Source organism: Triticum aestivum, chromosome 5B, assembly GCF_018294505.1.
Source record: "Triticum aestivum cultivar Chinese Spring chromosome 5B, IWGSC CS RefSeq v2.1, whole genome shotgun sequence".
NCBI lineage: Eukaryota > Viridiplantae > Streptophyta > Magnoliopsida > Poales > Poaceae > Triticum > Triticum aestivum.
Genome location: NC_057807.1, coordinates 335,324,734 through 335,337,550, shown reverse-complemented (window position 1 = coordinate 335,337,550; position 12,817 = coordinate 335,324,734). Strand labels below are relative to the sequence as shown.

The 12,817-nt window shown below is 46.3% G+C and overlaps 1 protein-coding gene, 1 long non-coding RNA gene and 1 pseudogene across 2 annotated transcripts; 2 read left to right on the top strand and 1 right to left on the bottom strand.

Annotated features, from left to right (window-relative positions):
* The first annotated feature begins 7,923 nt into the window (after positions 1-7,923).
* Positions 7,924-10,772, top strand: LOC123111724 (ras-related protein RABA1f). The gene is made up of 2 exons (XM_044532574.1): positions 7,924-8,362; positions 9,815-10,772. The coding sequence occupies exons 1-2, from the start codon at positions 8,145-8,147 to the stop codon at positions 10,245-10,247; spliced, it is 651 nt and encodes a 216-aa protein (XP_044388509.1). The 5' UTR covers positions 7,924-8,144; the 3' UTR covers positions 10,248-10,772.
* Positions 8,432-8,782, top strand: LOC123111725 (uncharacterized). The gene is made up of 2 exons (XR_006454676.1): positions 8,432-8,490; positions 8,574-8,782. It is a non-coding gene; the product is annotated as an uncharacterized lncRNA (long non-coding RNA).
* A 945-nt stretch (positions 10,773-11,717) lies between the features above and the next one.
* LOC123116075 (uncharacterized) lies at positions 11,718-12,679 on the bottom strand (annotated as a pseudogene).
* Positions 12,680-12,817: the final 138 nt, after the last annotated feature.

Below are 12,817 nucleotides of genomic sequence, written 5' to 3'. Positions count from 1 at the left end.
GCATTGGATCGGTGAATTCGTTGGATGATATTCATCATATAACAGTCATAACCTAGGGCGATACGGCACTAGCTCCAGTTCATAAATATAATGTAGGCATGTATTCCGTAAATAGTCATACGTGCTTACGAAAAAGAACTTGCATGACATATTTTGTCCTACCCTCCCGTGGCAGCGGGGTCCATAAGGAAACTACGGGATATTAAGGCCTCCCTTTAATAGAGAACTGGAACAAAGCATTAACACATAGTGAATACATGAACTCCTCAAACTACGGTCATCACCGGAAAGTATCCCAAATACTGTCACCCCGGGGTTTACGGATCATAACACGTAGCAGGTGCATATGACCAGAAAGATTGGATCTAGAACATAGATATAATGGTGAAAACATAAACGGTTCAGATATGAAATCATGGCATTGGAGCCCTAGTGACAAGCATTAAGCATGGCATAATCATAGCAACATCAATCTCGGAACATAGTGGATACTAGGGATCAAGCCCTAACAAAACTAACTCGATTACATGAAGAATCTCATCCAACTCCCTCACCGACCAACGAGCCTACGAAGAAATTACTCACTCCCGGTGGGGAGCATCATGGAATTGGTAATGGAGAAGGGTTGGTGGTGACGAAGATCAAAGACCCCCCTCTCTAGAGCCCCAAACAGACTCCAGATCTGGCCTCCCGATGAAGAACATGAGGTGGCGACAGCTCCATCTCGTGAAACGTGATAATTCTTTGCCCCTATTTTTTCTCCAAAAATAGGGTTTTATAGAGTTGGAATCAGGGTTTGCGGGGCCACCAGGTGGGCACAACCCACCTGGGCGCACCTGGAGGGGGTTTGCACAAAAAACAATACCATGGTTGTTCTGTTGAAAACAGCGTCAGACCGGGTTAGTTTCATCCAAATCATGCAAATCAGAGTTCAAAACAAGAGCAAAAGCATTAGGAAAAGTAGATATGACGAAGACGTATCAATCATCTCCGATCTACAAACACAATGACAAGTTTGATGCCATTAAGAACGTCATCGATGCCAAGACGGACAAGCACATGGAGGAGCTCAAGGTCCTCATCAACAACCGCAAGAGGTCTCCCTCATCTTCGAGAAGACGCTCAAGTGCACATGCTTCTGAGCTACCATCTCCAGCAAGTACACACGAGCATCAACACTGACAAGACCAGGCCGCTCAAGATCATCAAGGGCGTGCCACAAGAACGGAAGATCAACCTTACAATAGCATGTTGGCTTCTCTGCCAACCCCGTGCACACGGGCCAGCGACCACCGTGCACACGGGACCCTATGCACATGGTATTCTACACCCCCGTGTGCACAGGCCATACAGAACCGTGACATCAACCACAAAACTACGGCTTCTTCGACTATGTTGGCATCTTCGCCAAGTGACTTCAAGGCATCTTCGCCTTTGGATGTACGACATCTTCGCCTACTCCACGAGCTCAAGTCCACTACTTCCACAAGCTACTACGACTTCGCCAACGATGACGAGATTCCATTCTTTAGGACTCATGACCCCGAAGAGTACCTCGAGTGGGAGGTACGATGGACGACTACCGCAAGCTACAGCAAGTCCCCTCCAAAGATGAAGTGAAGTGCACCACAAGTAACTTCCACGACTACGCGTTGGTATTGTGGCTTCACACACCTTCAAGAAACTTCAACATGAGTTGGACCAAGATGAAGAAAGCTATGCAGCGAGAATTTGTGCCTTCCGCCTACACGGAACATCTTCAACACCAATTGGAGAACACCATATAAAGATACAAGTCCATCAACGAGTACTTCTTGAAGATGAAGAAAGCCTTGCGACGAGCCAGTGTGGACGACCCCATTTGGATGAACTTCTACTTCAGGATGGGATTGGACAACAACATCGCCAAGACTCTCTTCACCAACAACTACGAGTCCCTCGATGAACTCTGCATTGGTGCTCTCAAGGCGACAAAAGAACCCAAGAAGGCCAAATCTACTTGACCCCGAGCACACTTTGAGATGACCACGCTCCAAGACGGCGAGCATGAGGATCGTACCACCAAGATTTCCAAGCCCGACGAGCTCCAAGATAATGCTCCCAAGTTCAACTTCACCACCATTCCTCTTTGTGGCATTGACGATGCCGAGTCTACCACAACTCTTTTTGAAGATGGTGCATCGGCGACTATGACTACAGAGAAACTCAAGGACCATGATTTGGAGGCGAGCGACATGGTGACAAGCAAGGATGAGGCTTCCATCTTCGGAAGCGAGAGTGATGATGTGCCATCTTCGGCCTTCATCCATGGCAACGACGACGAGGTGGTTGAGCATGGGATTTTCCCTTCGAACAAGGAGGCGTATGGTGAAGAGTTGAAAGACTTGTGCACCTATGTTGAGAGTGAGAGTGACTTCACCACTAGCCCCATATATGATGAGATGTCCCAATTCGCATGTGAGGAGAGCCACTACCACCACCACTTGAGTGATTTGAGTGGCTCCACCATATGTGACATTGAGTGCACCTACCTAGAGGGAGTGAGTGAGCCACCACCACATAGAGAGAGTGAGGTAGTTGATATGGCATGTGAGGCCATTTTGATTTCTAATGACTTAACCTCTACCTCTATTGTGTCTTCTCATTTGGTGTTAGGTCCCATATATGATGAGGCTGGATCCTCGACGACTTCGTCCTTCCTTTGGACAAAATGATGGCCATGGTGGCATATGATGCACCCCCCACATGGTTCCATCATGATGATGATGTTGACCACAATTTGGTCTTTGCCACATCACTACACCACATGAGTGGAGTGACAAAGGTAACATAGGTCAAGTTGATGCTCTTGTCCCACTAGTGGACATTCTTGATATTGATTGCTTGCATGATGTCGATCCTCCTATTAACACGCTTCATGCTAGTGCGACTTCCTCATGCGATGATTTACCCATTTATGATGAGTTTGATGATTGCCATGTGGAGTCTATTAGTTGTGATGCCATGTTGCATATGATTTCTTGTGATAATTATCTCGGTCACATCATGTTTGACAATTCACTTGATTTGTCATATGCTATGCATGAAATCAATCATATGTATTATTTGCAATCTCATCGTAGTAACTATGCACATGCCATTAATATAAACCCAATTTGCACATATGGCATAGATGACAAGCTCATGGTTATTGGCATTTTTTTCATGTGATGATATTGAGATGCTCCCTTTGCACCATTTATCTCACATGCCATGCCATGACCACCTAGCTTCGGACATGCATTGTTTGCCATGTTGTCAATTTTCTCCATATTATGTTTCCGTTATTGCTCATGAGGAGACCCCCATAGTTTCCTCATACCTATTAGGAGATTTTGTTACATCCTATGAATTGCATGATTCCCATGATTGTGTGCACCATATGCATCCCATGAATGAAAATGATTTTGCTATGCCACACTTGATATAATTTGCATCCTCAACATGTTATACATAACAACTATTCTTTCATGATGGATGACACATTTCTCTATCATGCCTCTAATTTCTTTGAGCATTGCTTATCTTGTGCTAAATCTCACATGCACATACACATCATGATGGATGATGTGTACATTTACCACCCACACACTTTTTTCCGTTTGCCTATTTTTTGTGTAGGTACCAATGCTTGCTCGTCACCTTTGCAAGCACATGAGTTGACAAAACGAGCTCTAGAGAGCAATGAAGACATGCGCCACCATGGAGTGGTTACCCTCCACCCACCCTCATCGCTCAATGAATTCATGCATTTCTTCTACATGGCCCTTACATGGTTATGGGTTATTGTCCATTACATATTCTATGTCCATCTTGTCATGTTCACTTTGCATGTTATGCTCATTCCTATGCCTTTGTCATGCATTTGTCACCCATGCTTTGCATTTCACATGATCCTTGATTCTAGTACTTATATGTGCATTTGCAAGTTTGGTGGAGATATTGCTTTGTATTGCCATGTTTGCTTTGTGCCCAATGCGTATGATGATCCTTTGATCATGCTTTGGTTTCGTGCATTACATATGCCTATTATTTGCCCACATGACATGCTTGCCATGATTTCCTCTAGTATGTTGCATCTTCACACTACTAGTTTGCACGACATGATTGATATGCTTGCTTATGTTGCATCACCAATGATTCATACTTACTCATTTCATTCGGTTGATGGCATCCATTTCCTTGCTTTGCACATGACTGCTATTGAATATTATCCAATTACTCAATATGTTGCTTCTCTCATGCTAGATGAATTGCCATGTATTGACTACAACAATGCTTTTGGTCTTGCTAATGAGATAGCCCCCATAGCTTTCTCCCATATGTTTGGAGCTTGTACCATCTTTCATGTGAATCATGCTTGTCTTCCTTCTATGCACCATATGCCTAGTGCCATGAACAAAAATATCATTGCATCATATTATTCATGCACTTTTGCCTATAATGGTTATGTGCAAGAGAAGAGAACCATCATAATGGATGATGTGTTTATCTGCCATGCACATATGTTCTTTGTTTTGTTGTGTGCATGTGTAGGATCGTTCGAATTAGTGTCAACTTTCACTTCCCATGAGTTGATCATTCGAGATCTTGAGAGTGAGCCACTTTCGACCGACATGCTTCTACACTACATTTGCTACTACTTCGGCATTGTGAAGGACACACAAGGGGACGCTTTTGAGGTGACATCCTTCTTGAGCATGGATATTATGGATCATACTTCATGTGTTGCTTGCACCATTACACATTGCACACATGTTAGCGATAGTGTTTTCACTCATGATTGACACATTACCATGTGTCATGACATATATGCCTTGTGTGTTGCATCCAACTTGTTCATTATTTGCCCCTATCATATGTTTGGTTACAACCATGTCATTTCTTCACATATGCCATGCCCCATTGCTTGCCACATGCTTGACTTTATTGCCTCACACATGATGAACAATGGCTCTTTTCCATTGTGTTGAGTGCAATATTATATTCACTACACCATACGCACATTACGCTAGTTATGTCTTGCACTTTGGATTGCCCCATGTGTTTAGACATCTCATTATGTTTGGTGTTGTGAATGATTCCTATGGCTACCATAGAACTTTTGTTGAGCACTTTGTACATACTTGCTATGACATGAAGGTAGATGCTTGTTCACTTGTCACACACATTAGCATCTTTACCTCACCTTTGCATGATTTCTTCCATGATGCCTTTACATGTGCACAATTTATGTCCTTACATGCAATGTCACATTTCTTTGTCAAACCATATGCTATGCTTGATGACGACACGTGTTGGATGAATCACCTCTTGAATGCTTAGTTTTGCACTAACGCTAACCACATTTGTTTTTCCAACTGTTTGTTGTCCTTGCTCATTTTGAAGGAATCACAAGATGGTGCGACATTGGAGAGTGCCCATTTCGAGTGTCAAGATGATGAGTGCTTGGTGATCGCCCACATCGACATGGCGATGCCATCTCTTTCCCATGGTGATTTGGTTTTCGATCTGAGGTCGGATCTTTCCCAAGGGAAGGGATGATGCAGAGCATCCTACGGACATCACCATGACAGTGACATGTGTCACATCTACTTCACATACTTTAAGGTGAATCATCTCCTTTACACATGTTCACTTGTGCCCTTTGAGGATGGTATACTACTTGACCTCTCTCTCGTCTGCAGAAATAGGTGTGAGCGGAGCTACACATTCATCGAAGGAACACTAAACCATCCAAGAGGGAAGCTTGTAAGCGGAGAAGGAACCGTCAAGAACAAGGCGAGGTTCCACATGTGTCGACGGACGTCCACGAAAAGGCTGACTGCAAGCTTCAGGATACCCCATGCGCACGGGCCCTTGGACCCTATGCACACGAGACCCCGTGCCCACGGTAAAAGCCCGTGCGCACGGGCTAAGTCGCCGGGTCTCTAGGTACCCCATGCGCACGGGGCCTCCTGCGTGTGGCTGTTCGGCTTTGCCATGTAATACCTATTACGCCCCTGCTATATATACTCCTCTTCCTCCACCATTTAGGGATAGCTAAGAATATATCTAGACATTAGAGCTTAGCTCATGTATCTCCCCTTGTGGGATTCCTCTTGCGAGAGAAGACTCCATTGGAGTACAAGGCCTCCACTTGTGGAGAAGGATTTCCCAAGTGAATCATCAAGACCTCATCTCCTTTTGGATTTGGGATGAACTCTACCTTGTATCTTTCCCTATGATTGTTCATGTACCTTGTGAATCTTATGTGTTCGTTAGTCTAGTGGATGTGTGATTGGACTTGTTCTTGAGTGTTTCTCTTGTGATTTTCCCTCGTGTTCTCCGAGTTCTTCCCTGTAGCCACCTCCAATTCATGAACATCAGGACAAATCGGGGCACTTTAGCCCGTGCCCTACAACAGTATGCCAACAGTGCGAAGAATTTATTCCGACCATGCTCAATTCATCATTCTAAGGATAATTCCAGTGCGGATCATCATCAAATGTCCGCGAACATGTTCGAACATCATCAAATGTCTGCTAACACATTCGAACATGTCATAGACAGTGATAAGGATCGAGATCATTTGACAAAATGTCCAGGACATCGGATTTTGCACTCATTTTCCAAATTTCTTTTACATAGCAAAATGTCCTAAATAAAATAAGGTGGAGCTGCCAGCGTTGGCAACTTTGTCGTGTTGGTCTGGTGGGTCATTGGCTTCCGCCTCCAGCACGTTCAAGAGGCGGTTGCACTCCGCCTTGTTGACACGGAGCTGCCACGCTCGCCGTGGATGATTTAGGCGCTATGCACGGTCGACGATGCCCGGGTCCGCCACGACCATGGCTGCAGCGACATCTGTGGACGACCGCTCCGCCAAGAGCTAGTTCTTCGCCAGCTGATGCTCCTCGAGCGATAGGTTGTACCGCTGCTCCTCCTACAACATACCGAACACGGACACCGGTGGCACTTGTTTCTCCTCCTTCGCCTTCGTCAGAATCCGGTTGTAGTGTTGCTTCGTGCAACAGGGTGAACCCGGACACCAATGTGGGCGCCTACTACTCCTCCCCCGGCCTCCTCCATATGCGAGTCGTCTAAGCTCTGCTCTAGAAAGTTCGGAGCTTGGCCCGTTGGAATGTGGGCCTGGCGCCGGGCCTCAGCGACGTGGACCTTGGTCACCATTCCGGCGCAGTGTTGCGGTGACAGCCGCCTCCACCTGCCACGAGAGGTCCTGGCCATTGTGACGACGGACGAGCTGGGATGGTCAGAGAGGGTGATCAGAGGGGTAGGGTTTGGGTTGATGTCGGTCGGTTAAATAGCCCAGGCAGGCGGAGCGTCAGGTTAATGTGTGTGGTTTGAGTAGGCTTTTCGTTTGCCGTGCCGTTGTGAATGCGGCACGGAGAGTGAGTGGACGTGCGGAAAGTGTGCGTTTTTGGTGGATTCGAGTTGTTGGAGCCCGAGGCGGCGGATGTCCGCCAAACGGCCACAAACCTCTTATTCCTTTGGTTTCGGTTTGAGGATTTGGAACGTCCGAACCGGTTCGAACAATTTTCACGACCGCCGTGGGATGACGAAAAATGTCCCAACAGTGTTTTTCAAACATTTGGGAGGGTGATCGACACTCACTCATTCCACATGAGGAAGGACGTGAATGACATGCAAACAACGCAGACAGCCATGATCCCAGCTGCGCATGGGGGGTGGAATTGGCTGACAAAAGCCGAGGTTTTCTTCATGTGGAGTGGTGGAAGAAGATCATGTGCTCGCGGCGCCTACGGGCGCATGTGTTGGTTGAGTGGTTGGTTAGCAAAACAAGCGCCCGTCGGCCAGCAAGGCAGCGAGCCAAACAACAAGAAACGTGAGAGAGAGAGACGACACACGGGACAGCGCGGCGCGCACCCGTCCCCTTTCTATTTTCCGTGCGCTCCCTCTCCTCAACGTTCTCCCCACCTCTCTTCGCCCCTGCCCTCTCATATACGCCACCGCGCGCCCCCCGCTCCGCTCCTCCTCTCCCTTCCCTTCCCTTCCTTGACGACCGCCCCAGGAAGCGCTGCCGCGGCCTCCCCACCCGCCTCCGCCAGGAAGGAAGGGGGCCGTCGTCGGGTCGGGTCGGGTCGGCCATGGCCTACAGGGCGGAGGACGACTACGACTACCTCTTCAAGGTCGTGCTCATCGGCGACTCCGGGGTCGGCAAGTCCAACCTCCTCTCCCGCTTCACCCGCAACGAGTTCAGCCTCGAGTCCAAGTCCACCATCGGCGTCGAGTTCGCCACCAGGAGCATCCGGGTCGACGACAAGGTCGTCAAGGCCCAGATCTGGGACACGGCAGGACAGGAGAGGTATACATCTGTTGTTGGTTGAGTTTGTTTGGTAGACAGAAGAAAAACACGACCAAATGATCCATTCTAGGCTGGCAGGTTCATCTTGCTCAACCATAGTCACGATTAACGGAAAATGGCGTATCATAGTAAGAATGACAATACTTATTTTACTCTGTTATTATATGCCCATTCTCCTAGTTCTCATCGCATCACATTTCACATTGGGCAGAAACAGGGCAACGGTGACCTTCCTTATGCATGTTGTTCTGTACAATCCTCGATCTTCATTGGTCCCAATAAATGTTACTAAATCAGGGGTACCTTGTTCTCTCTGGAAGAACAAACCATTTTATATTGCCCAGACCCATATTCTAATTTAACTCTCTCAAACCATCGCTGTCAATAAATTCTATGTGAAATCGTTATTGGAATACGTGATGTTTGTTTGGTCATACTACTATTTGATAATGATGATGTGTAGATATGTGAGCCCATGTTATTTAAATCCTATCGTCCACCTGGCATTGGATATAAAAAAAACTGTGATAGTGCAAGCTGCAACATCTGTAAGAGGCATGCAAGCACCTTGTACTATTTGCAATCCTGGCTCTAAATGAAACGCTGCTTATCTGCTGTCCAGCTATAGATCGACTATTTAATTCCCCTAATTGTTGTCCAAAAAGCATCTCGCCGCTAAGGATATTCCTTTGCTCATGCATAGATTATTCTGTTGATGTTTACAGAAAAATAGTTGCACTTGATGTGGCAAGGAGGGCCACATGTTCAGTCTGCTCTAGGGATTTTATCGAGAATGTTCTGTATGACATTTCCTAACATGGCTTAGTCAATCAGCTCTCAGTGTGTTGCCAGTTTCACCAGCATAATTCCTACATCAATTCTCAATATTTTGGTTGCTGTCAGCAAATTGTATGTGAAATCATTATTGGAACAAGTGATGTTTGTTTTGTCATATATGATAATGATGTATAGATATGTGAGCCGATGTTACTTAAATCCTATCGTCCACCTGCATTTTTGGATATAAAAAACTGATATAGTGCAAGCTGCAACATCTGTAAGAGGGATGCGAGCACCATGTATTTGCAAACCTGGCTCTAAAGGAAACGCTGCTTATCTGCTGTCCAGCGATAGATCAATTATTTAATTCCCCTACTTGTTGTCCAAAAAGTATGTTGCTGCTAAGTATATTCCTTTGTTCATGCATAGATTATTCAGTTGATGTTTACAGACAAATACTTGCTCTTGACGTGCACAGAGGCTTTGACAAGTATGTGCACTCTGCTGTAGGGATTTTGCTGAATTTGTTCTGTATAACCTGTTCCAACATGGTTTACTCAATCAGCTCTCAACCTAACACCAGTTTCACAAGCACAATTTCTACATCAATTCTCGATATTTTGGTTCTGCTGTAGCATGGATTTTAACGTGTTCTCTTTCCTTTCTCCGTAGGTATCGGGCAATTACAAGTGCATACTATCGAGGGGCTGTTGGTGCGCTTGTCGTGTACGATGTGACACGCCATGTGACCTTTGAGAATGTGGAGAGGTGGTTGAAGGAGCTCCGGGATCACACAGATGCAAACATTGTCATCATGCTTGTCGGCAACAAAGCTGATCTACGCCACCTTAGGGCTGTATCAGTGGACGATGCCAAGGCCTTCGCTGAGAGGGAAATCACCTTCTTTATGGAAACATCTGCACTGGAGGCCATGAACGTCGAGACCGCCTTCACTGAGGTTCTGACTCAGATCTATCGTGTGGTCAGCAAGAAGGCCCTCGACATAGGCGATGACCCTGCTGCTCCACCGAGAGGACAAACCATCAACGTTGGTGGCAAGGATGATGTCTCTGCTGTGAAAAAGGCAGGGTGCTGTTCATCCTAAATTCGTTTTGCTTGTGAAGAGGGACCATATGCTCACCTGATTATATGGGTGACTGCAAATATGACATCATTTTTGTCTCCTAACCTGGTTGTTTGCGAGATTATACCGGTGCACCAAGAATTTCGTTTAGATATCAAGATTTAACCCCAGGTTGATAAGGGGGGCCATGCTAACTTTGGAATGTCAGTGATTTTGTGGTTGCCTTTTATGGTTTCTTTGCTGCTGTATTGTCCCACCTCAATTGACACAAGAATCCTCTCAACATTTCACTGCGCAGCCTAGCCTGATAAAGGTTGTAATCGGAGGGAGCTATGGTTCATTACTTCTCTTGGCTTTCCTGCTGAATGGATGTATACTATGTAGCACTCAGAGATTATACTGTATCTTCTGTATCACAATAGGTTATGTCTACTTGGTAAATGACATCTGTAACTGGTAGCCAGTATGAGGTTTACATGGTTATACTGTGTGTATCTTCCTTCCCAGATGTACAGAATTTGCATTGAAGATCCATGTTTCTTATCACCCTATGTTTTCATATGCTACCATTTTATGCCTGTAGTATTCACTATGCTGCTGTTTAAGGAAGTACTTATTTATTTTACTTTCTGGATTTATATATAGTTGAAAAGCTCTTATTTAGATGAAGATGAGGCAACCCCTTCCATTTATTTTACTTTCTCGCAGGGTATTATGTGACTTTGTTAACTAGCATCATTATTTGCTCTTGTGTGTAAGCAAACTACCTAGATAGAGGGTAAAAAACAGCTAGAGTTTGTTCTTGTTGGCAACTATGGAATCATGTTGCATATTGCAATGCAAATTTGCTACAGTCTGTTAGGTGGGCTTAGAATGTTTTCTTTTACCTTATGGTAATTCCTAGTACACCAGCAAATTTCATTGTATTGGATCCTGGAAACTGATGGTATGCAGACAATGGTTGGTGTCTTCAAATGAATAGTTTGCAGTCTAGTTGTAGCAAATTTTGAATGGCTATTTCAATGATTTATTGTGTTGTTTAATGCAAATATAACCTACTGTAGATGATAGCATTTGTTAAAGTTGGTGGAATACGGTTGATGAGGGGTGTCGATACAATGTTCTTTGTCAAAATTGAACCAGTGAAATGCAATGAGCACAGCATGACCAACCTAACAAGATTGCTTCAAAGGAAATCAAAGCATTTTTTTAATGCTTTACAACAGGATCCTATTGAGGTTTAGATTTTTGTTTGAAATGCTTTGCACAATGTTCCTACTGAGGTTTAAATTGTTGTTTGAAATACTTTGCACCATGATTCTACTGAGGTTGTCAACAGCCTAGTCACATCCTTTCGATGCTCTGGAGTTGTCTGGTTTAACCAATATTTTCTGAAGTTTAGATGATGTGGAGTGTTGACATCAACTCTAGCTAAAAAAAACATGGCAACCACGTCGCCTCTGATAACCCCATCAAGTGGAAAGCAATGACTTGAGAAATCAATCAAGATAGATTCATATTCATTTTAGCCAAGATAAGAAATCTTTGAACATCATACACCAGAAACTCTCTCCTCCGTCACCTGAGATACGGTGCCGGCGAGAACACCGGGACCGCGCTATGAAGCCCCGGGTTCGGAGCGGTGGGCGCTCTGGCTCCCCTGGTGCCGCTCGTTCTGTCGACGAACTGGTGGTGGTGCAGCGGCATGGAGCTGGTGTCGAGCAGGTGCAGCACGACCACCGTGAGCACGGAGCAGGCGAGCATGGCCACCGGGCCGAACACCCACATGAGCAGCGCCGTGGCGAAGTAGAGCGCCCGGAGCCCCAGCGCCCAGAAGTTGCCGCCCCGGATCACCGCGCGCTGCACGTGGCTCGCCGGCGCGTCCGACCCCAGCGCGGTCATGAGGAAGCTGGCGTGCACGTAGTGCCCCGCGGACTGGATGAAGCAGGCGAAGGAGGCCACCAGACGAGCAGCGACGTGAACTTGGCCGATGCCATCCCCGTCGCCTGCTGGCCGGCGCCGGTGAGCGGCTCCGAGGTGTTGCTGCTCACCCAAGCGCCGATCAGCGAGCCCAGCGCGATGCACAGCGACGCCGGCGTGGTGGACGCCGAGATGTTGTCCGAGATCACGCTCAGCGCCAGGGCCGTCTCCTCCGGCGCCGTCGTCTGCAGGCAGGCATGAACCGCGGCGATCAACCAGAAGAACCAGCACTGATCGCAGAAAAGAAAAGGTTAAACAGGATCCTCCACCTGCACCATGCGCTGCACCCAGGCAAGCTTGTTGTGGTTCTCGTAGCCGATGACCGTGTTGTGCGGATGGCGAAGGATGCGGTAGCACAATCCGTTCTTAAGGAACATGCGTATATCCGCAAGCCAAGTCCAACAAGGTGTGTTTGGTTTGTACAAAAAAAAAAAAAACAAGGTATGTTTGGTTACCCGCACTTATTTTGGGCATTTTTTATCTGTAGCTCAACTCAGCTTCGCTATGTGAATATATCAAAATAACGAAATCACTAATTAAGGAGCATTTCTTGCGGAGATCACTCCAACTCTCCCAGGTTGCGACAAGTGGCGCGCTGTACGCGCGCCACT

What these genes read in the sequence shown, in the direction of transcription:
- LOC123111724 (XM_044532574.1), top strand. Translation starts at nt 8,145, where the DNA reads ATGGCCTACAGGGCGGAGGACGACTACGACTACCTCTTCAAGGTCGTG. An exon ending in GACACGGCAGGACAGGAGAG is followed by an intron (nt 8,363 to 9,814) that starts GTATACATCTGT and finishes CTTTCTCCGTAG; the next exon opens with GTATCGGGCAATTACAAGTG.